The sequence below is a fragment of the Gnatocerus cornutus genome, chromosome 8 (assembly GCF_029298725.1).
Source record: "Gnatocerus cornutus isolate USDA-ARS CGAHR chromosome 8, icGnaCorn1.1, whole genome shotgun sequence".
NCBI lineage: Eukaryota > Metazoa > Arthropoda > Insecta > Coleoptera > Tenebrionidae > Gnatocerus > Gnatocerus cornutus.
The window spans coordinates 9,270,185-9,293,295 of NC_142240.1; the positions used below are offsets into that span (position 1 = coordinate 9,270,185).

The following is a 23,111-nucleotide window of genomic DNA, read 5'->3' on the forward strand; positions in this document are numbered from 1 at the left end:
GATCAATTTTGAGAATGCGGAGATGGAAGAACAGAATTTGCTCTTCTTATCTTATCTTATATTTACGGTCTTCATGAAATCGCGAAGATACACGCGTCGGGTGAGATGATTTTGGAAAACATTGCTCAAGTGATCTTTTTTTGTTGATCGTGCAAGATTTGACACTCCAAAATAAATAAATTTGTGATAGGAATTACGTACCACGCAAAATAAGTGATTTTGAAATAACACAACTCGTGGAAATCTGGTGTAAAGTCCAGTTTCCCCTAACATATTGATATCGAGATCTTTTTTATATTTCTGCGTCGACTGATAGTCAAAGCAGTTTTCGAATTTCATTAATTTGAAGGTTGAACATTTGTTTTCTCCTAAATCTCTGAAAGTAGGCACTTTTGGCTCGTCTTCTGACTAGAATTTTTGTCTTTTTAAGTTTGACCACGATCAACACAAGCTGGCTTTCTGCAGCTGCACATTCTTCGCTGTTTATTCCAAAGCAGACCAAGACATCGAAACGGCCCTGATATTTACTGAAAGAAAAACATCAAACGTGTTAATTCGGCAAATAAATATGTACAAAGTGCAAAAACACCGGCGGCGGCAGCCGCTAATGTTTCCATACTCTTTAATTCCTGCATTCTTCAGTCCTGAAATCTTTAATTCATATTCTAATCAGCTCGTAAAAGAAGGCAAGCTGCGGAACGGATGGCATTTTGGTTTCAAAATGTATCTAAAAACGTCTGTTTGTTGCAGAACAAAACTGGAAGCCCAGGGCTGCTTCGAGACTAGGCCGAGGACGTTACATCAGGCATGTGAAGAAGGTAATTTTTTCGCATACGTGAAAGGGGCTTTAGGCCGGCACGTTCGTTGCAAGCATGTCATCTTTGTTTGTCGGTTGTCCTCGTCTCCAAATGGTCGCGGGCCGTATTTCGGTGTCGAATGTAGGTGCCATATCAAGGATGTTGAGGTGAATAGCTCCGAAGCCAGCTCTGCGTGCTGTGCACCTCATGGAACTTTAAACGTAGGTGTTTCCAACGTTTTTTAAACGTCGCTCCAACGGTTTTGGCGGAATTTGCCACGAACCATTGCAAGCAAAATTCGGGCTTCCTAGAACGCCCTTAGAAAGACACAACAAAAGCTTTGAGTGCTTTTTCCTGCCTGCTTTTGTGCGTTAAGTGGATCGGTACAGAAAGCCACGTTCATAATTTTTTAAAATAACAAACACATTTCCGGTGCATTTCACGAAATGTGCTTCGTAGACAATCAAACGACGTTCCCATGACTATGTGATACGGTAAGTCGATATTTCCGCGATTTTATGGGAAAATTATAACACCGTCTCCCAATATTTCTTTGATCTCCACTTTTAAGTTAACACTGTTTATGCGTTCCTCCAAACAAAAATAGTACAAAAATGTGGCGAGTTTTGTTAACCAGATGGCGAGCTCCACTAAACATTCCGAGATTTTGTAACTTTCGACGAAAAATACATTTTGCTACAACTCCAATCAACGCCAACATTGGTCCCCGATTGTCTAATCGAAACACCACTTCCAGTTAACGAAGCGTGACCATCCTCAGGTGTTCACCATAATCATAAACTTGGACAAAGGTTAAAAAATAAACAATAAAGTTTAATGTGGTTGTCGTCGTTCTCTTGAAAAACCGTTTCGTGTTTGTTATTTCATCTGGTAGGAATTGTTTGCGTTCAATATCAACGGAACTATTTGAAGCATAATTTCATTGCCACATCGAACAGTTTCCATAATTGAGCGAGGTTACAAGAGAACTGTTCTAGAAACGCTCTTCACTAGCGTCAATGTTAAGCAACAGAATGGGAATAAATGATGCAGAAATTGGTGCTCGTTATGTCACAGAGACAGATTTATCGGTATTGTGCCATTTTTTAGAAGAGTAGTCAGACAGTTTTTAATACCGAGCTAAAATTAAGACGGTGCATCGCATACCTACTACCATTCAAAAATTCCGTTTGTCCTTGTTAAAATATTATTTGCACTTAACGGTGCATTTGTAACAATTTCGTGGTTAATGATCTGTCGGATTCTTGTCTTCTTGTCAAAAAATGAACTCACGGTTCCAAGAAGTCTACTATCGATTACGCAACACTCGAATTTTTTCAACCAGTGTTAACTTATTGGTTGTGTAGGTTCCACCACGTGCCTTGACCATCTCCAGCAAGCAAGCATCTGAATTACACATAAAACTTAACGATCCGGATCAATTTATATCGCAGTCCCAGCTAAATTATCGAAAAATGTAAATGAGACAGAAAAGGGACAAAGCGACACCTCGATGTCTCACTAATTTGCATTTTACTACAGATTTGATCCATGGGTGACACTTTTCTATCGAATGGTATGAATCTTTGCGGCCCATATCGATTTCCCGCGCTGCGTTGACCAAATGGTCGACGATTCTGCGAAGGAAGAGGTTGGCAACAATGCGCGGTGGGAGTGAGTTCATAACACAATCGGTTTTCGCAGAATCGCCGCAGGATCACACCCTTACTAATTAGTAGGAGTAAACGTAAAGGAGCAGGAATATTGCATTACGTTGCGTCATGTATAGTTTTGGCTTTATGTATACGTCCGGTGTTGAAGAGTCGTCTAATGTTTTCAGGTTGACTGTACATACGGCCTCTGGAAGGTCGGCAGAACGGTGTGGGTCGCGGGAGGGGACACTCAATTGTAAAAGTCACTGACCACGTTCATATGAGAACCGTGATGCCGGCTACAACATTCGTAACGTGTACGATTCGAAAATATACCCATCATGAATACAAAGGGAAAAAGACTTTGGCTTTATGGAAAGCCATAAAATCCAACCGAATTCCGCAAAAACTGGTTTGGAATTCGGGAGCCGTAGAAACGTGGCCAAGCTTTTGGGCCAGCTGCTCCTAAGCACAGTAGCCGTCAGCGGAAATGAAAGACGAAGTTGTCCACTTGGGTCTGGTCCGCGCCCCTTGGACCACTGACTGGGTCTGTATAGGGTTTCTCAACCCATTCACGCGGGCAGATGGTAATTTCGGCGGCCACTTAAGATGACCTTAAAAATAACTTATGGGTTGGCTTCGAACGCTCGCCTCAGATTCCTTTAAGCTGCGTGTACACTACACAAATCTAGAACAGCCAACACTGACTTGAGCTGTTAATGAATTTCCACCAAAAAGAAAATTAAATTCTTAGGAATCTCCAAGTCCCTCTGGCTAGTCATTAATCATTTTATTACTCTTGAATTCCACATACATTATCTATAATCGAACAAAATGGCTCAACATATTCTTCATTCTCTTGTCTATTAAGTTTTACAGTTTGACTAGCCAAGGGCGGAGCAGTATGTGGCGGCCATCTTCTTAAAATGGCGGCTTGGCGCCGTGCACGCGCGCCTTAACGCCTGCCAGCAATTCCGACCCATGTGATGGTATCGTTGAAATTTCTCGAAATTGCTTTCTACGCTGCCAATTTCTTCGAATTTGTTGGGTCGTTATCAAGGTTATTTGGTTGTTTACGACGCAACCTGACAAAAACGCGAACCGTTCTTGGAAGGAAAGTGTGATGCGTGCATTATTTCGCGTATCCGCATCGATCGCTTTTTTGTGTTGGCATTTTCGAGTCAATCGTCGCAGATTATCAGAATTTTCTCATTTCGTGGCCCATTGTACTCAATCTTGAGATAAAAATGAGGTTTGTAAATATTGAATATCCGACGGGTAAATTCCATACGTAAGTAAATAAAATTAAAATTTCAGACTTTGTTTATTATACAACTGAATAATTATTTCTACGACATTATCGTAACACTATCTATATTTCGAAACGTCACTTCCGTTTGTGTAACTCATTGAGGAATTTTGGAAGTTTTTGCGAAATCGATCCCGAATTAAAGCGTAATTCCGCCGAAAAAATTGGCTAGAGCATGAATAGCATCCCGGTGCCGTATTTAGCGCCATAACAAATCTTTATCTATTTATATCGTAACCTAAAATTAAGAAAGTTTTGCTCTGAATAGTAAACATCGCCCCCTGTGGTTTCCGGCCTCCAAGAGCCGTCATTATCGCCGCTCTTAAAATAATAGGGCATTTGTCCTTTTTGACCCCGATTCTGAGCTGTCGGATCGCTAATTATTATTATCATCATAGGCGATTGCTTCCGATTTCGCCCGATGCGTTTTCATTCATGATTTTCTTCCGTAATTCTACTAGCAATAATTCAAGCGAGACTATTTCGTTGTCAAAAATTGTGTTTACCAGCCATGCTTCCTGTTGACGAGTTTATTGAAGCGTATTCAAGACCTTTCGAGAAAAAAGACACAGCCTCTTCTCGAAGCGTTCAAGCGAAAGGTAAGATGCGTCGAAAAAATTGTTTGTCATCGGTTTAGTTGTTCCAAAACACTTACAACTCTTGCACCAGTTGTAATTACCAAACAGGTGTCGATCGACCGAGTAATCTCATTTAAAATTTACTACAGGATGCTGACACTCGAATTTTATCATATTTTTAATATAGGTATTTCGAGACATTCATCTATTATTTATGATTATTACTTTCATATTACCCTTTCTTCTTCGACAAAGTAATTAGTAAGTCATTACATAACTCAACTACTCACTATTCGGAACGTGGCCATTTCGGCGAATCGCTACAATCACACCGGAAACGGAAATTCTCCTATTATTTTCAGCGAAACTAATCCGGAAGTAATAAAGGTATAAACGCTCCCGACGCATCTATTCACTAAAAACAGCTGGCGGCATTTAAAACATTTTACGGGCGAATACATAAATCACCAGAGGTGGATATCTCCAAGATCGTAAACAAAATCCCCGGTTTCGAGATTATAAATCTGGCCGTTCCAATTAGCACAGATAACGGTTCTAGATAAAAAGAGGCGCATTGATTTTTAAAACTCGGCATTACCTACCTACCCTTGAACTCCATAGAACGGAAATACATCATCAAATTATTACGCACTCGTAAGATAATAATTATTTCGAAATGAAGGAAAACTACAGTGCACGATGGATGCACCGAGTGGTTTACCTTATCAATGCTTATCAATATCATCAAGCAAATAAGGAATTAACTTATCCCAAAGCATCTGGGTGATAGCAATAAATCGATTAGTATAATGGTACTAATTCTTAAATTATGAGCGACCTGTGCGGATTTGCGCCACAGATTTAGAAATAAGCTATTTTAAATAAATTTTATTGTTATTTTTGAATGTTCAGTGGTTACTGTGTCCACTTTGGCTTCGATGACCAGAAGTACTAATCCTGGATTTATATTGCCCAATGATAAATGGCCCAGTTTTTGTCTTCTTCATGCTCCACTGAACTCTATTATTATAACAGCCTAATAACTCAAAGAAATACTCTTCATAATATATTACCTTCATTCTTATAAGTCAAGGCGTTTTCAGATTGTTACAGTGCATTTATGGTTAGGTAACTGAAACACTAAAATCTGTTTTTTATTTTGCAGGCGCCTCCACCAAAATTGTACAATGCCCAATGATTTTAACTACAAAATAATACTCCATAATTTATGTACTTGTTTCAATTTATTTAAAAATTTTAAGAAGGGTCAGAACAAATCGGCAGAAAAAATGAAAAAAAAACTTAAAAACACTTCCACAAAAATGATGTGCTCCGAGTGTTTTTTTCTTTCTATTAGAAAAACTTCAATGAATTTGTTCTTATGATTGTATTATAATTGCAAATGAATAATTAAATGAATTGTTCATCAATTAGCTTGTGGTAATTCCCACAACCCACGAGTCCCTGAGTTTCTTATAAAATATTTTCGTTTGAAACGAAGCGTTTATTTTATTTTCGATTCTGTGAAAAATGTGTTTCTATTACAGTTCGTGATGAAAATAGGAAGGCGGTGTTTAAGAATTATGTAACAATGTATCTAATGTAATCCATACGTGTAGACCATATGACTTGTATTGTGAAATGTTGTTGTAAGTCGAAAATAATTCAACTTGAGTGCTCGTGGTCCACCCACTCTTTTGGGACTGATAATTTGGTAAAGACCAGCTTTTGTGTCAAATCGATGGCAGTATTGGTTTTGATCTGGGTTGATCTTGCTGTTGATTGATCAGTTTTGGTTGTATTTTTGGTAAAATGGGTACAAAGGTGTTCGGGATGAATGGGGAAAGCGCCATGGAGCGAAAGCGCATTGCGCTCGCGAATTGTTCACTCGTTTCCTTGAATGTACGCTGTTTCATTCATGATGGCTGCCTCCCATTCATAAAAAGCCGGCGTTCGTTTTGCGGGTCGTCCGCTTGGCGCGCCACTGTCGCCCCTGCTGTCTCACCGACCCGCGCTGCCTCAGTGTTCCTCGATATGTTGTTGCGAGTTGTTGTGTTGCAAGCAAGTGGTGCTTTCGTCCCATCGTAGTCTCGAAATTGAATCCCGTTGTTCCACGATGCCGCATGGAGAAAATCGCGGCGTCCCAGCGCCATCCAGAACTCCAGGTCGTCCCCATTTCCGCCCATCGCCAGTGCACGGCTCGAAGTGAGTTTCCGGCCCATATGCGTCCTTGTTGGGTGTTTGTGTGCCGCGACCTCGTCCACCTGCGTGCGTATGACATTGAGGTGTGTGGGTGTGCGCTGTCCATTCACCGCAGACTCCGAAACCGACTTTCTCGTTACGTGGGCCGCGTACACTCCGCGCGAAAACGCGACGCACGCCCGAATTCAAAGCACCAGGAAACGCCGCACTTGCATAACACGAGCTCTAATTGCGATGTTACATAACGCGACGTTGGGGATGCTACGGAGGCTGCACCAGGTGCGGGCGCGCTGTTCCAGGCTAGGCCTTCGGCGCACCCACTCGCGGCGTGGGTCGCGCTGCCCACTTTCCTAAACCACGTCCAACTCGTACATTGTACATAAATATTTATGAGGCGATGTGTGCTGCGTGCGGCGGCGACGGCGGCGGCACTTGATGCATGCGAGCGATCTTCCACATCGGCGGCCCGCTCTCACCATTCACACACCTCATATTGGTTTAAAGGCAACAATGTGCATTTTTCGTCATTTTAAAACGTCACGCCTCGTGGAAAGTGTTTAATTCAAGTTTCTCGGTACGATCATTCAGAAAAGGTGGACGAACAGCTGCTTACTAAAATCGGCAGGTAGTTTGGTTGCGGATGTTTTCGATGGTTTTGCGAGATTTTCGAGTCAGTTTTGAATGAAAAGTTTCTTCAGCCGGTATTTCCTAGTGAGTCGTTCTGGTAAGATTTATTATCCAGAAGAACAAATACAGTTTGTCAGCACGTATATAATACGCAACATTCGTGTCAGAGCGTACACATGGAGGCTGCTGCCATTAAGAAATACGTATATTGAAAGTCATGTTAATAACGTTGGTTGATTTTTTCTAGTCCTAGGTTAAGTGTTGAACGGATTTTATCTTTATGGTGGTATTTATTGCAAGCGTCGCGTAAAAATTGTCCTAGTTTCGGCGCGTTGCTTACCCGCTTGCCCTTTTTAGATTTATGAACAATATAATGTATGCGTTCTTGTTATTACGTATAACCCGGCAGTGGGTTTTCTCTTCTATCGCGAACCCACGTATAGTTGGAAAGCGCATGTTGTGCCGTCGTGAAGCAGCTCGTTTAACCCTTTGTTTGTTGCAGGTGCTAGCGACGATGAGGGACCTAGGAGGAGCCTGGCACGGCCGCTAGATCCCCTGGCCATATGGCTCACTATGGTGGCCCAACTTCCCCGCCGCGCGTGCATCGCCCGCGGGCGCCCATCATGAGCGCCCCCGCGCCGCTGACTGCTCCTTTAGCACCGCTGCGGCCTCTACCGCCGGTAACGCTCGCCGCCCCACGTCCAGAGACCGAAAGAGCAAGCAATGAGTATGTGGAAACCCCGTTTCGAGCGGCAAAGCCGCCAACACCGCCTCCACCGCCCCAGCCGCCTCGCAACCAGCGGCCGGCACGCCTCGCCCTCCCGACGCCGACGCCTCCCATCACCAAGCAGCCGGCGACGGCGTCTTTTAGCAAGGAACCCGCCGTCGAGTGTGTCGCGAGGCCTTCGATTGTGTGTCCAGAGTGTAGTCGATGCCGCTGCGAGTCCTGCCAACAGCCGCGGCCGCTGCCCCAGCGATGGGTGTGCAACAGCTGTCTGCTTTCCGCCGACACCGTCGTCGATTACGCTTCGTGTTTGTGTTGCGTCAAAGCAATGTTCTACCATTGCTCCGAGTCGGACGGGGGGGAGTCGTGCGCCGACGACCCCTGCAGCTGTGGCCCCGATCGACGCAAAGCGCGTTGGGGGTGTTTGGGCGCCCTGTCCTTCGTGTTACCCTGTCTGTGGTTGTATTGGCCGTTGCGGGGCTGTAAACACGTCGTGGAGGTGTGCTACGCCCGACATTCGCGGACAGGCTGCCGTTGCCGGCCGCCGCTCGCCACCCCCGAGAAAAGACTGCTGGACTCGAGCCCGGACTTTTGACTGTTTGAGTGACGCGTGGCTCAGTGCACGGACGGAAGGAGGGCCACGTTGTCGTCTCGTCACGACTGCCCAATAATGTGTACCTAGATAACCTAACAATTAATTTATTCTCTCTTTTTGTAAATACCCAAGTGTAATTGAACATGATATTCCGTGCTTGTTGGCCGAGTGTCCCCTAGACGTGAACCTACGACTTGATGATGAGGTGCTGTGTTGTGTGCAGTGTTGAAGGGAAGGGGGCACCGGAACTACCGCGGCTCTCCAGTATTATCTAGTCCTGCGCTCTAAGAATTACCGTTTCCAAGTCGTGTGCGATTCCACTTTTCTCGTATATCTTCATTATATGAGTATATATACTTTGGCAAGCCTTTTACTTAGTCAGGTCCGACAAGTCCAACCGCCCGCCTTCTGTGAAGTCACCGGTAGCGGTGTTCTCGGATCCTCCGGAGTCGACACACCACTTGGAAGCGCCATAGTCGTGTGAGTGTGCCTGTATGTTTGCTGATGTACGCATCAACAACACACCTGCAAAACCTGTGCTTAAACCACCCCAAACGAACCATTTTTTATCGAGTCGTACTTTCTACAACAGTATTACATTCTTTTCTCTTTTTTATTCAAACACGTTGACGAAATCTTGACCGCTTTCGACGAAAGAACGCGGTTTAATCACAGGTCCGTGGGCGATATTGAACAAAAGATTTACAAGTAGTCTGTACCTATATAACAACAGAAAATTGTACTGCGGTAAAGACTCGCATTGACGGACGAATGAAAAATCCAGACTTTTACACACATTTCAAATTATGCGTTTGTCTGGGTCTGTGATAAGAAAAAGATAAACTCGCCTCGTCAATGCGGTCTTTATTCGCGCAATCGTTTCGTAATGGTAAACACACATCATAGAGTTATCGTTCTTTGCTTTGTAAAACCATTGCCCATTGTAACTTACACCGCGTTTTAAACTTGAAAATTTACGTGCAGTTCCTATTGTTACACAGATCGACGTTTGTTCAAACAGGTGTATTTTTTCTATTTGTATGTAAAAATTATGTGCAAACAGATTGCGCTGGGTGTGTATCGTACGTAAAGTAAACTACAATTTTACAAAAACCAATCACTTGCTTTTGTCTGTACTTTTCTGGTTGTTGCATGAAATGCACCGGAAGATTCCACACCAAAAGCAGCGACGTGATTTGTTTTCGTAAAACAAGTTATGTCATGGGGGAGATACTCTCGTTATTTTTGAGTGCCAAAAGGCGCAACTGTATAGTTACTGTACATATTACAAATTAGTAATTTTGTAAAGGTATATAATTAGATCGCTGGATGCGCAAAACACTAAAAAGTGCAACCGTTTGCGTGTTCCGATGGATTAAAGTCCAAGCTTAACAAATCTCAAAATTACCCTGAATTGCAAATTGTTAACACCACTCCATTCTACTCCACCGGATGTCGCATACGATTCCGCTTTTTCACCGTCCTACGATCTAATCATACAAGTAATGCAAAGTCGTTGTTATTCTCTCATGTTAATAACAACAGATGATCGAAAGTTACTTTTGCATTTTTATTTCCGTTATCCTTAAACACCTCGAAAACAAACTCGTTGCGAGAGAGAAACGCCAGTCACGTGATCCACCGGAAACGCCAGTTATACACAGGCAGGATGACTTCCATCTGGTTACATCCTCATTCAGAGTCCAAAGGAATTTTCAACCGACAAAAACACAGGTCGACCACACCGCCTTCCGTTTCTCGCTTGATTAGACACACTTTACAATTTTTAAGCAAAAAATCTCAGGTAGGTACACGGGAAAAAGCACCTCTTGCAAAAAACTGAGTAGGAAGCGTGGCCCACGTTGCCAACGGTTTAATTAACGTGCTTCGCCCAAATATTTCCGAAAAATCTCAGTTTTAAGTAATTTCAGACTCTGGCAACGTGTCCGCGTCTGCTCCCAAAATAACCACTGAATGAAGGGGCACGGGGGTTTTCTCGGAAAGCCGAGATTCACTCACTCATCAATGGGTACCTGTACACGAAATTACAAGTAAAAGCTTCGGATTTTTACAGGTCATATCCGATGAACCGTGATGACCTTCACGAAAAAAAATCGCCAAGATATCGAAGCAATCGTTTCGTCATGAACAAAATATTGACTCCAAGAACTAACAATGTTAGAAAGTTATTTGTGCGTGGAAAAAGATTATGCTATCCGTTCAAAACAATCTCCAAAATTTTGTTATGCAACAAATCCATGCCCGACTAGACAACCGTTCGCTTTTCTTACATGTGTCAAATATTGTAATGAATTACTACTTCCATTGATTATTGTGCAATTCATTCATAATTTACCTACCGTGCACATGCGTCGTTGGTTAATAAAACCTACTTGTTGATACGCTGAATTAAAGGTAAACATGTATTACAAGGTTAGCGTATTTATCGACCTTAAATAACTCGTTTAAAAAATTAGACACATTTCTGAAATGGATGAAGTTGTGTTAATTCATAAAAATAGTCACGAGTCTACTCCAGCGTGAGGTCTAAAAAATCGCTTGCGCAATTAGCCTTCAAATACCTTGCGAAATTACAGTTTCAAGCGAAATATTTCATTAGGAACCACTTTGCGTTGATTGTGGTCGATAAGTTGAGTCTTTGTTCATTGATAAGTTCCAGATCAGGACATGAAGTCTCATTCATGAAGATAACATTGTACTCGTAATGAGTATAAATAAATATGATCGGTACTTGGTTTCTAAGCATGAATAGAAAAGCAATTAAGACGTTCAGGGCCGTAGTTAAGAGTAGTAAGGCTAATAAGTAACACTTTGCTCAAATTATGCTTGTTCTAACATAAGAAATGAGGCAGTTTTATACTAGAAGATCTAGAGAAGTTTATGATAGGATCAAAAGAAATGGTGAGACAGCAGCATGCAAATTATAATACCAGTCGATGAATTGGATGACATCCACAACGTCGAATCAACAAAAAAAAACTAAAATTCAACAATTTGTAAAATTCTAGGTGAATCTACTACCCCATTGTTCCTCGCAGCTTCGCTGCTGTCATGTGACGTCAATGAACAGGTTGGTAAACCTGAACTTTTGAGCATTTTTAGGTTGGGAATTAACGCTTCTCTTAAAATGATTATTCCACCAATTTCTTCAATTCACTCATACAAAAACTTCGTTTTGAACATTTCTCGGCCGTGCGACCAAAATTAGTCGGTAATATTTGCAAAAATTGCTCACCATTCCCAGCCAGTCCAGTCTTTGAGAATCCTCTAAAAGTGTTCCTGAAATAAGAAATTTATCCGAGAGCAGACAGTGAACACCCAAGAACATTTTCACGCCACCAAAACAGCACAATTTTACACATTTCACTCATTTTTGTGGAGTTTTAAAACCAGACATCAGTCATGGTGCGCGGACACTACGGGCCAATCAGGAGCAAGCTGATTGCGGGAGTTTTAAACTTCGTTTATTGGAATTTTTTGATTGGAGGAACTTTGGCGAACTTCAAATCGAGTTTGCAACTTTTCAGGTTAGGCAACATTGACTTTACAATTACCCCGAAAAAAATTTAAAACGTGTTTTAACATGAAAACAGCACGATTTCACACATTTTTTGTTGTTTGAGGAAATGGTTGCTCTACTGACCGTGTAACGGGGCAATGGGGGAGCAAGTTCTGATCGCGGGAAATTTGAAAAAAAAAAAAAAAAATTGTATGCTCATTTTTAAGGTAATTCCCGTTTCCCAATTATTCTATCTGAAATGTTTAAATTTTGAATAGCAATCTTTTGATTTCAAAGTCTCTTTAAATAAAAAAACAGTCATGGCAACCTGAAGAAAATTAACAATTTCTAATTGAGTTATGTAAAGATTCACAAAAAACAAATCGTCTTCATTAGCTCTACTAACGCAACCATTAAACAGCGGATGGTTGCGTCCGATTTGTAGGATATTTTATGATTTTTTCGCCTCGTTCGATTTAGTTTTTTCTCCCACAATCTTTGATCTAAACTTCTTCTCACGATGTTAAATGGTCATCCCGTTTTTACGTTGATTAGAATACTAACGTGAGACTGTGTCGGTACAGTTAATAATAATTGATTAGCTATAACTAGCTGTAATTACTTCCTGTGATCAAAGATACTTTTGTAATCGGATGTTTCTTGTTTTTATACAAAGTCAAAATGTAGCTACTAATTACCGCACACCTGGAAGATTTGCTCAGTGAGAAAAAGTTAATTCAATTAGTGACTGAGGTATTGTCGTGAGATCAATTCAGTTTTTTGCGATAATTACCTAATGTACCATTATAAGTATTTTCTGATATCGATTAGAATAAAATTACCAGTTAAAGCTGAACATTGGAGCATATTCCGTGAAGAATCAATCAATTATGTGATTTGCTATGCTTTAGTAGCGGTAAATACAGACCCTGTTTAAAAAAGAATCTCCGTGGAGGAAACGTGTGCAAAAATCACGACACAAATTAGGAATGCAGCTCAAAGATTTTGGGGTTTCAGTTTGCCACGTGTTTTTACATTGTTTCCAAGTTCAAAAGTCGAAAGCATTATCCCACTGATGGGCTCATAAATCTCTGTTGTTGAATGGGAAGATTTTATTCTTGGATGCATAACTCCGAGACCATTCTGAAGAAATGGGTTTGCGTTTACGATCGTTGTGGGAATGACAATAGCCCCATCATATTTGGACGTTTTTTCAAACACATGGCAATAATTGGACGGCCCAGCCTTGAACTACAAACAAGTTAGTTGCATTAAAATGTCTAATTGTCTGTAATTATAGCAGAGAATCGTAGAATTATTCACGCAAGTTTGAGTGTTTATCTTGCGATCTTTGCGGATTTTACGGTGAATTTCAAGATACGATCTTTAGAACAGTATTAAGAAATGACATGGATCTTTCGATGTGCTCAGTGAATTCGGTGGAAAAGAATGCGAGGCTCATCTTTCAAAATTTTGGGGACTGATTTTGGGTTCAAGGCCTTCGGGTTTAAAGTCACTACAACAAGTTATTCCCGCCAAAGTCCCGAGAAACATCTCTCTGAAAGCAGGATACTATACCCGATGGCGATATGTCGTTGTCGTTCCCACGACGTGGTCCCCTCCACCGGAAGTGCTCGCCCCGCGGTTGCTGGAATCCGAGCGAGTCCCCCACGCCTCCCGCCGCCGATCCACGGCCATCATTTTTAATGCGTGAAGCTGAAGATCTGTTTTTTTGCAGCGTTTCCGGTTCTTTTACCAATTAGTTTTCTGTCCTACTTGAGTTATCACGTCTCATCTCAAGCACACAGCCGTCCTTGCCTTATCTCTTCTTATCTTCTTAAGCTTTATTTCAACGGATGTTCCTAAGACACATTTTAATACTCCCTGATAAGAAATGCGTTAAATCCTTTAATCACCGGAGATTGCATAGTCGACGAATTAATGCAGGTTTTGATGACTCAGCTTGAATAGAGGATGCATCGTGAATAAACCGGAAGTTGCTTTATACAGACATCGCCCTACGCCGGAAGTTTGACTGGCAAAGATTCGGATTCCCACTTTTCAATGAGTGTGCGTTTGGGACAGCGGAACGCACCAGAAATTGATACTTCAGCACATTTTGGCTTCAGATCAATTTAGAAAAATTAAATTATTTCAACGCTGTATTGTTAGCACCGGAAGATTTTTTCTCCAACGTTGTTTCAACTGAAAAAATCTGCAGTCTATGAAAGAAGATATAATTATGGCGCAATAATTACACCGCAAACCCTTCATTTCAAATGCTAACCCGTGACATTTGCCCCTTGAGCGAAAAAGTCAGAAATTATGAAAGTTTGATGAATGATTTTTGATGTTTCCACGTCTCGAGACTTCCGCATTTCACACCAATTGTCCCAACAAGTTCTACAGGGTTTTTCTTTTTTAAAACGAGTCTGAAAATTCTCACACTGATCAGGAAAATGTGATAGAGTTATAATGACTCAGCTAGGCAGATCTGACTTATTTGTGACGTCATAATGATAAATTCAGGTTTCTACCGTTAAAATGAATTCGTCAGTTGGATAGTTTACATTTTTAAAGACAGCATTCTCGAGATAGTTGTAGATTAGTTTTACAGAGGAATTTAATTATTAGATTTTCCTCGATGTGCAATTAAGGAAACGATTGTTAATTACAGATTTCCGGAGGAAAGTGATATTGCTAATAAGCAAACAAATAAGGTGAGTAACGATTATTTTTGTACTTTTACGGCGCTTTTTTTCGCATGTCGTAAAGATAAAAGAGGATAAAGATGAATTAATAGATAATTGTATTGATATTCTAAAATTAGCGTACTTTAGTAGTCACGATGTGTGAAATCTGTTTCCGGTGCATGATCATCAATCCCAGTGGTTTTATTAAATTTTTTCTCTCAAATCCGCCTCCGTGTCATCTTGCCTCCGTACGTTGCGTTTATAATAAATGTTTTGTGTAGGTTTTAGGCGACAAATCCGCCTCAACAAAATGTGAAAGTATTCGTAGAAATATAATAAGAATGGCCATTGATAGAAAAACTAGATTGAGGAGGAAGTTGAGTGGGCCGATCGCTCCAAAAGACTGAAAATTGTTTTGAATCGCTTTCAACAATGACAATTAAAAATTGACCTATGTCTAAAAATAACGCATAACCCGTGAAACACACCCGAAAAATTCGTCATTTTCTCTTTCGCAATGCTCCAGAAATAGCCCAGTTTGTTTTATTTTTAATTTATGTAGTTTTATTAAGGTCGTGCTATTGAATTTTTATGTGGCTAATAATAATTTCTTGAGGGTGTATTTTTAAACGTCTCGCCTCGTTCATTCATTGCAATTTATTCGATTTTGAATCACCTCAATTGTGGAATTAACTTAGACAGTGTGTCGACGACGAGTTGTATTCTAGGAAGAAGCATAACTAATTTCAAGGAAAATCCTAGATTATATTTACATAAAATGATCCACCCACTTCCTGTCGCTCGCATGTAATTCTTCAAGTTATCGCAACGCAGTAATTACTTATCACATGACGAAAAATCCAGCGAAATTTTACGTGACGAAAACAACACAATTGGAATTAATAGACTAATTAAGAAAGCAGTGAGAAAAACGCAATAAATTACGCAGTCCATTTGATGTTTCTATTAAAAGCTGGACGAAATTGCGAGGAAGAACACATTAATAAAGCAACTATTTTAAATGCCAACAAAAATTTTGCGCTCGCGTTTGCTTAATGGCCGTAATAGCATTAGGACAATTACTTTTTCCATCGTTAATGAATGAATTGCAAGCGAGCGGTTGGAGCAACACCTCCAGAGTTCTGAGAATTTAGGTTCGTAACACCCACGTTTCAGTAATTTAGCCGTATTTTTAACATCCACCTACGCTCTTCGAATAAAGTGTCATTCACAACAAATTGGAGACAATGTTGCAGGGGCCCAACCACCAAAAATAATCATTCAAACTCAATTTAGGGTGTCACAAAGGTCCGGGCATTTTAATCAAACTAATGACGTGGGGCTGGGACTACTTGAGAAGTTTTTCGACTGAAATCTGCCAAGTCAATTACGATTTTTACGATAAGCGTGGGATGGCTTTTCATCTCGCTTCATCTTCGATATTTTTAAAATAGAAAAATGGCCCTGATTCATATTATTGACCGGACGCTGATTATTCCACGAGAATCATTTTGAATTCTCAACTGCGTCACACCGAACAATTATCAACATTTCGAGTGTGATAGATTCAACTTTTATGATTTCCGCATTTGGCCATAAATTTTTATTCCAGCTCAAGTATAAATAAGACCGATGAAGCGTCCAGATTATCTCGAGTTGTTCAATTTAGATTTATGGCTACATATTTGAAAAAACTGAAAGAAAATCCAAAGTCCCTAGAAAATCTGAGAAATTTGAATCTTGTGTATAAAACAGCGCCTTGATATAGCACCCACACGTCATAATCTTGGTGATGGCCTCCTGCAGCAAACATGGTCATTTGTGTCAGTTTATTTATAAAAAAAATTGTAACCTACCACATAAAAACTCCATCTCGTTGAACAAACAAAAGGTAAATTTCGTCTACCACCACGCTATCACAAGCCATTTGAATTCAGTTTGAGCAGAAACCGAAATTTTTCCGTCTAGAAGTCTGAAACCCCATCACTAGATCAACAAAAGGGCATTTGTAGTCCGAGAAAAATCAAAGAACGAAACATAATGTGTTCTTTTCCCATAATTTATTCCACCCAGGCAACAATTCCAAAAATGTGAACGCCTGCACGCTTTACGAGAAATCGTAGTTTGTAGGCTCATTATAAAAATTAGCAAGTTTTCGAAAGAAGACGCGGGCAGACCTGATTTCATTCTTTCTACGCCTTCGGAACCAACGCAAAACAGAAAACGGGTTTGTTTGGACACGTGGGAGCTAATAACTTGCACTGATGGAGATAACAACCCCACATGTTAATGAGGAGTGTGGTAACTGTTTACTATGTGTCCATGTGCAGCGTGGACAGAACCAGTCGCCAAATTTGCAGTCATAAAAAGAAACAAGTAAAGAAAAAAAGGGGCGCCACGAAAAGGGGCTGCAAACGAGAGTGACTTTTTATAGAGACCCACGCGCTGCCCACGGTTCAAAACACCTATGAATGAATTGCAAGAATTATAATACTATAAATATTCCCGAGAGTTGATTTGAATTTCGCGGGCGAAACGTCAGATAGCTGTCAGGTGACATAACCTCACAAACAGATGTCAAATTCCACGTAAATGGCTCTGTTTCAAACAAACTGTAGCAGAAATGTGGCCCACTATAAAGCAGACATTGTTTTTAATAATAGTTCTTGGTTTTGACATCGGAAACGGCATTAGAACGTATACAAAAAATGATCTTGTTAAATTGAGGTTAGAATTCCCATTTTTTTTACTCCACATTTTATTTCATTTTATAGGGAAGAAGTTAGGCAGATGTTCTATCATGCGTATGATAGTTATTTAAAATATGCCTACCCTTATGACGAACTCAGGCCTATTAGCTGTGATGGAATTGACACTTATGGAAGGTAGTTAGGGTGGTTTTTGGGACATTTCTTATAGCTATTTCCACAGCTATTCTTTGACATTAATTGATGCTCTTGGGACGTTAGCTATAATGGGGAATCACTCTGAATTTCAACGCGTTGTGGAGATTCTAACAGCAAAACCAGACTTTGATGCAAATATTAATGTTTCAGTTTTTGAAACCAACATTAGGATAGTTGGGGGGCTCCTTAGCGCACACTTGTTGTCTCACAGGTAAAAGAGTCACTGCCTTGTTATAAAACCATTATTTTGAGTGTAGAGCAGGTGTTAAATTGGAGCCTGGGTGGCCTTGTAATGGACCTTTATTGAGATTAGCTGAAGATGTGGCCAAAAGGCTTGTTGTAGCCTTTGACACAAAAACTGGAATGCCTTATGGAACAATTAATCTGAGGAACGGGATTCCAAGAGGGGAGACTCCCGTCACGTGTACGGCAGGCATTGGAACTTTTATTTTAGAGTTTGGGACATTGAGCAGACTCACAGGAGATCCTTTATATGAGGAAGTAAGAAATTCAACAGTAAAATACGTCGTTTTACTACGCTTTTAGGTGGCCCTCAATGCCATGTTTTCGCTGTACAACCACAAATCGCCTCTTGGTCTTTACGGAAATCACATTGACGTTGAGACAGGCCGTTGGACTTACCAAGACGCTGGTATAGGCTCAGGGGTGGACTCGTTTTTTGAGTACATGGTTAAAGGGTCTATTCTTTTACAAAGACCGGAACTGTTGGAGATTTTTCACGAGGCCCGAAAATCCATTGATAAATACTTAAAAAAGGATGATTGGTACATGTGGGTTTCTATGACCAAAGGGCAAGTCACAATACCCGTATTTCAGTCACTGGAAGCCTATTGGCCCGGAGTTTTAAGCCTGATTGGTAAAAAAATTGATCTCCTTGACTTCTAAATCAAAATATTATTTTTTCAGGTGAGACTTCTTCCGCCATGAAGACGCTCCACAACTACCACCAAGTCTGGCTACAGTACGGTTTCACCCCCGAGTTTTATTACATCCCTCAATCCGAAGCAGGGACAAACAGAGAAAGCTACCCTCTAAGACCCGAGTTGATCGAGTCCATAATGTACTTATATCGAGCCACGGAAGATCCGTTTTTACTACAAGCCGGCGAAGACATCTTAAGAAGTATTCAACACAGTGCAAGGACCCCGTGCGGTTATGCAACCATTAAAGACGTGCGCGACCACAGAAAGGAAGACAGAATGGAGTCTTTCTTCCTGTCGGAAACCACAAAGTACCTTTACTTACTCTTTGACAATGAAAACTTTATTCATAATCAAGGACAACACGGTACCATTATCAATACTCCAAATGGAGAGTGCATCATTGAAGCTGGTGGCTATATCTTTAACACTGAGGCTCATCCTATTGATCCATCAGCTTTGCATTGTTGTCATGATGTTCCTAAGTTCAATGCGATCAATTTGTCTGATTTAGAAGCGAAGAAGAGTGAGTTCAGAGGAGAGACCATTGAGTGGAAGAGTTTCGTGAATGAAAATAACTGCAGCGAGAGCGAAGAAGAGAAAGTTAATAAGACTGAAGAAATTGCGGTTGATGAGATAACGACAGAGTCAAGTTCAAGTTACGTGAAGCTAGAAGACAATGATAATATCAGTCAGAAGATAAGTTCAGAGACTGAAACCAATAATTCGTTGCTGAAAGAACCAGACACGAACGATACTCAAGAGAAGACCAAGAGATTCGACGTGCAGTTGATGTTGGAGCGTTTCCGTCGCGAAAACAAACACAGGAGAAATGAGACGTGGGAAAACAACTACAAACTCCTCACCTGCAGAGCTCAACCATTCCTACAAAGAATATCAATACTCGGCGAGTTTTTTAAGAATGTTTAAAACTGTTAATGTTAAAGCAACAATTGTTAAATAAATAAACAACAGAAACAACACTACTTTCTACTTAAATCTGCGGTGCTCCCAGGAAGGGAGCACTTTTCTATTTCGCTTTTGATGGCCGCAATTAGCGGCACCGCCGGGTCATTCGCTTTGAATTCTCCTTCGGATAAGACGTGCATGACGTTTATGGTTGGTCTTCTCATATCTGCACTGAGTGGACGGATTAGTGGTGATGGGGCCGTGCTAGCCCATGCACCTTTAGGTTTGGTGCTTCCTGGTGACTGAACGATGCGACGAAGATCGGTGGTTTTTGGTCGTGGACGGACTGTAGGTTGGATTTCGTCGTTTGGTCTGAAAGATAAAATGTGGAAAAAGTAGTTTACAAGGGTGCAGACCTGTTGATGGCGGAATGGCTCTTTACTTCGATTGGTGATGGTTTGGTGGTGTCTACGGGACTATCGCGTCTGCTACCGAAGAGGCTGAAGGTGTCGTCGAGGAGGTCGTGAAATCGTTTTCGCATTCGGGAGACGTTGGATGATACGTTGATACCTTCGTCGACGCTGACGCCTAAAATGATGTAATAATGAAGGAATAATTGACAGAAGATTTTCACCGTGCTGCAATCTCTGGCAGTGCATGTTCCAAACCACTGGGCCTATAACCCCGGGATCTTGAACAGTGCCGATGCTCCCGTGTCTAGTCAGTCCATATCGGATTTCATGATCGCCATCATCAGGCATATCTAAATGAAGAACACTCACAGGCTCCAGAACCTTGTTCAAAGGCTCAGGCATGCTCCCTCTAAGACCAAAATTACCACCTTCTTCATAACTAAAAGAACTTACCTAGGAAACGCTTTGACAGAAGGCATGGATAAGTATGACTTGGGACTGATAACTCCAGGATCGTAATTCCCAGCATAAATAGTATCCGGGGAATCCCGTTTACTACTATTACTATCGGAATCCAGAATCTCCGGCGCTATTCTTTTTACATTTGCTGCGGCTTTAGGTCTTGGCGGCTTCTTCGGCGGTTGTTTCTTTGACCCCATTAAAGGTGATATATCGAGGCTAGTGGAACTAAAAACAATTTTCATGCTGACCTCAATGACATAATCGAACAAACCTGGATGATGAACTAATCGAACTGTGTGGTCGATTTACTGAAATGCCACTGCGGATGGTTTGATTGGAGGGTTGATTTCTAAAATTAATGTACGTTGGTGATTGTTCTTTTTGGTCCGGTTTCGTTTCGTGCACGAATGCGTGATTGTCTTCTCCGGTGACGCCTCTTTCGAAAATTTGCCTTCTGTTGTCAATACCAGAGGCTGGAGGAACTTTTTGTCGTTTAGTCAGCGCTAAGGTAAGAAAAGCAACGACGAGGAGGATGGCAAATAAAACAGCGATGGAGACTCCGATGAATATCCACGTGTTTTTCGCTTTGGACAAACTCTGAGGAGTTGGTGCTTTCAGATATGCTGGAAAGGGAGATTTACTCTAATGTTTGTTGAATTGCGCAACTATACGTTCTGCTTTGATAAGGAAAGGGTAACCAAGTTCGTCGCGGACTTCATCATCGGAGATCAGCGTCATGTCTTCGGCCGCTGTGACAGCATCTACAGGTTTTCCTGAGACGGAAACATGATAAAGAACTTCGATTTTTTCATCACCATTTAATTTGGTTTTTTCTACGTTGTGTATGTAAACCTTTACCGGTTTTTCGGACTTGTTTGTTGTCTCAACACCTCTTTTACCTCTATTCGTTATTCCTAAATGTTTCTCTTGTTGTCTTTGAAAGGCTGTTTTATACAATTTGGCGAGACTGTTTTTGAGATCTATAATCACAGGGTCTTTTCCGTCGCTCTTTAAAACTGTCAGTAACCAGAACTGCCGGTCAGCGTCGAAGAAGTCATCTGGTTCTTCAGTTTGAGTGGGTGTGGGAGTTATTTCTTCGGTTGGTACAGCAGGAGTGTCGCAGTTGATTGAACACTTTGTGGTAGTGGAGGAATTAGGCGTCGTCGATGGCGTCTCCATGTATATTGTTGAAAGAATAGTTTTAGTTTGGTATATGGTGGTAGGTGTGTGGTCTCCATCGGGTTCTGTGGGACCATCACCGGAACCCGTCCAGAAGAAATCTTCGAAGCGGTAAGTTTTTTGGTTTTGATAGTCGCTGTCTAGGAGAAGCAGCTCTGAAAAGGAAAAGTTTCAAACAAAACATTAACATCTTCAGAGCTAGTATTGTTCCTTTGTTCTTTGTATTCGTACCGCCTGTTTGTAAACTTTGACAATAACAAACAAAAGAGTCTATAACTCTGAGGCGCTCAATCAATGTCTTGTAGGTTTTGGTGCCAAGCACGAAGATCGCTCGGTTCGTGAGCCGTGTTCTAAATTGCTTTGAAATCAAAACTATGATGACGAATGTCATGGAAAGTGTAGCCTCGATCGTTGTCATCTCATTTGAATATGAATTTACTACCAAAAATTGTACGCAACAACTGGAAATCAATGACCTCGCGCTTCACATGCAACTTTGTTTTGATAGCTCTTCTAACTAGGTCGTCTTGTGCAAATTTGCCGCCATGCAACAGTGCAGATATTCCCCGGAAGTGCATCTAAAACAATCACCTGTTCCATAAACACGTGACGAAAACTGCTCAACTTCAATGGTTTGGAAGTTGTCTTTAGTTTTGGAAGCGCTGGCTGCTACAACCACGAGACTGACCAGCCATATCATACCGAACCCAAAATTGTAGAGTTGTCGCGGGTTCGGTGCCCCCGGAAGGCACTCCACACTAACACTTGCGCGACTCTACCCTTATTGTTGCTGAGGATAACTCTCATGGTTCACAGAAGCACATTGATCAAACGTGGATAGCAGTAGCGCAGGCGTGCGATGGTATTGTATCTGGGTTTGTATTGTCATGTTAACCAACGTGGACAATCATAACATTAGATTAGGGACAATAGATGGGTACCATTATGGTTACATTATTGTACGCTTGAAAAGCAGATTCTTGTAGGACGAACTGTTGCGAAAAACTGCTGCATGGTGCATTGTTTGAATCAATAAGGCGTCATGGATGAGGCATTGATTTTTTATTATGTATTAATGTTTTTGTAGGAAAATGCAGTAAAAGACAAGTAAAATAATTGTTTTGTTTTGGATCTAATTTTTTTACAAATGCTTCTTTACGCCATCATATAACTCTTTTGAAAACACTTTAGTTCTTTCCAGTTGTAATGATCGGATGATCAATATTTTCTCTTATGGATATACAAAATGCTTTTTATTCTGGAAATATTTTATTAATGAAGTACTTCAACAATGAAAACATTTTTTAAATATTCATAAAATTAAAATTTCTAAATGTTTAAAAATGGTGGAGGTGCCTGGGCACTATTTTTTTAATTTCTGCTAAAACTTTTATTTGCATAACGTATGTTAATGTTTATGTAGATTTTGTTTCTCTAAAGATAAAAAATAAAAAAAATCTGAATATAAAAGAACATAAGTAATTAATACGATTTTTTAATCAATTCTACTTAAAAATAACGTTTATAATTCTTAACATCTTAAAATTTTAAAGTAAAGTCCGTTTTTTTTTTAAACCACCAACACCGCAAAATTCGCCTGCATT

General features: G+C 40.8%; 3 protein-coding genes across 5 annotated transcripts; 2 read left to right on the forward strand and 1 right to left on the reverse strand.

Annotated features, from left to right (window-relative positions):
• The first annotated feature begins 750 nt into the window (after positions 1–750).
• LOC148169551 (protein sprouty homolog 3-like) lies at positions 751–10,043 on the forward strand. 3 transcript variants are annotated; one of them, XM_088043211.1, is made up of 2 exons: positions 751–818; positions 7,668–10,043. In XM_088043211.1, the coding sequence occupies exon 2, from the start codon at positions 7,729–7,731 to the stop codon at positions 8,482–8,484; it is 756 nt and encodes a 251-aa protein (XP_087899337.1). In that variant the 5' UTR covers positions 751–818; positions 7,668–7,728; the 3' UTR covers positions 8,485–10,043. The 3 variants fall into 3 exon arrangements, with proteins under 3 accessions (XP_087899337.1, XP_087899335.1, XP_087899338.1); XM_088043209.1 differs by lacking the exon at positions 751–818 and adding an exon at positions 6,452–6,541; XM_088043212.1 differs by lacking the exon at positions 751–818 and adding an exon at positions 6,961–7,262.
• Positions 10,044–17,200: 7,157 nt separating this feature from the next.
• Positions 17,201–19,527, forward strand: Edem1 (ER degradation-enhancing alpha-mannosidase-like protein 2). Its single transcript, XM_088042672.1, has 6 exons — positions 17,201–17,424; positions 17,472–17,582; positions 17,629–17,814; positions 17,861–18,104; positions 18,150–18,480; positions 18,531–19,527. The coding sequence occupies exons 1-6, from the start codon at positions 17,321–17,323 to the stop codon at positions 19,472–19,474; spliced, it is 1,920 nt and encodes a 639-aa protein (XP_087898798.1). The 5' UTR covers positions 17,201–17,320; the 3' UTR covers positions 19,475–19,527.
• Positions 19,528–22,392, reverse strand: LOC148169553 (uncharacterized). Its single transcript, XM_088042671.1, has 7 exons — positions 22,099–22,392; positions 21,000–21,662; positions 20,600–20,951; positions 20,320–20,553; positions 20,088–20,275; positions 19,870–20,041; positions 19,528–19,825 (listed from the first exon to the last, which is right to left on the reverse strand). The coding sequence occupies exons 1-7, from the start codon at positions 22,205–22,207 to the stop codon at positions 19,528–19,530; spliced, it is 2,016 nt and encodes a 671-aa protein (XP_087898797.1). The 5' UTR covers positions 22,208–22,392.
• Between the last annotated feature and the right edge of the window lie 719 nt (positions 22,393–23,111).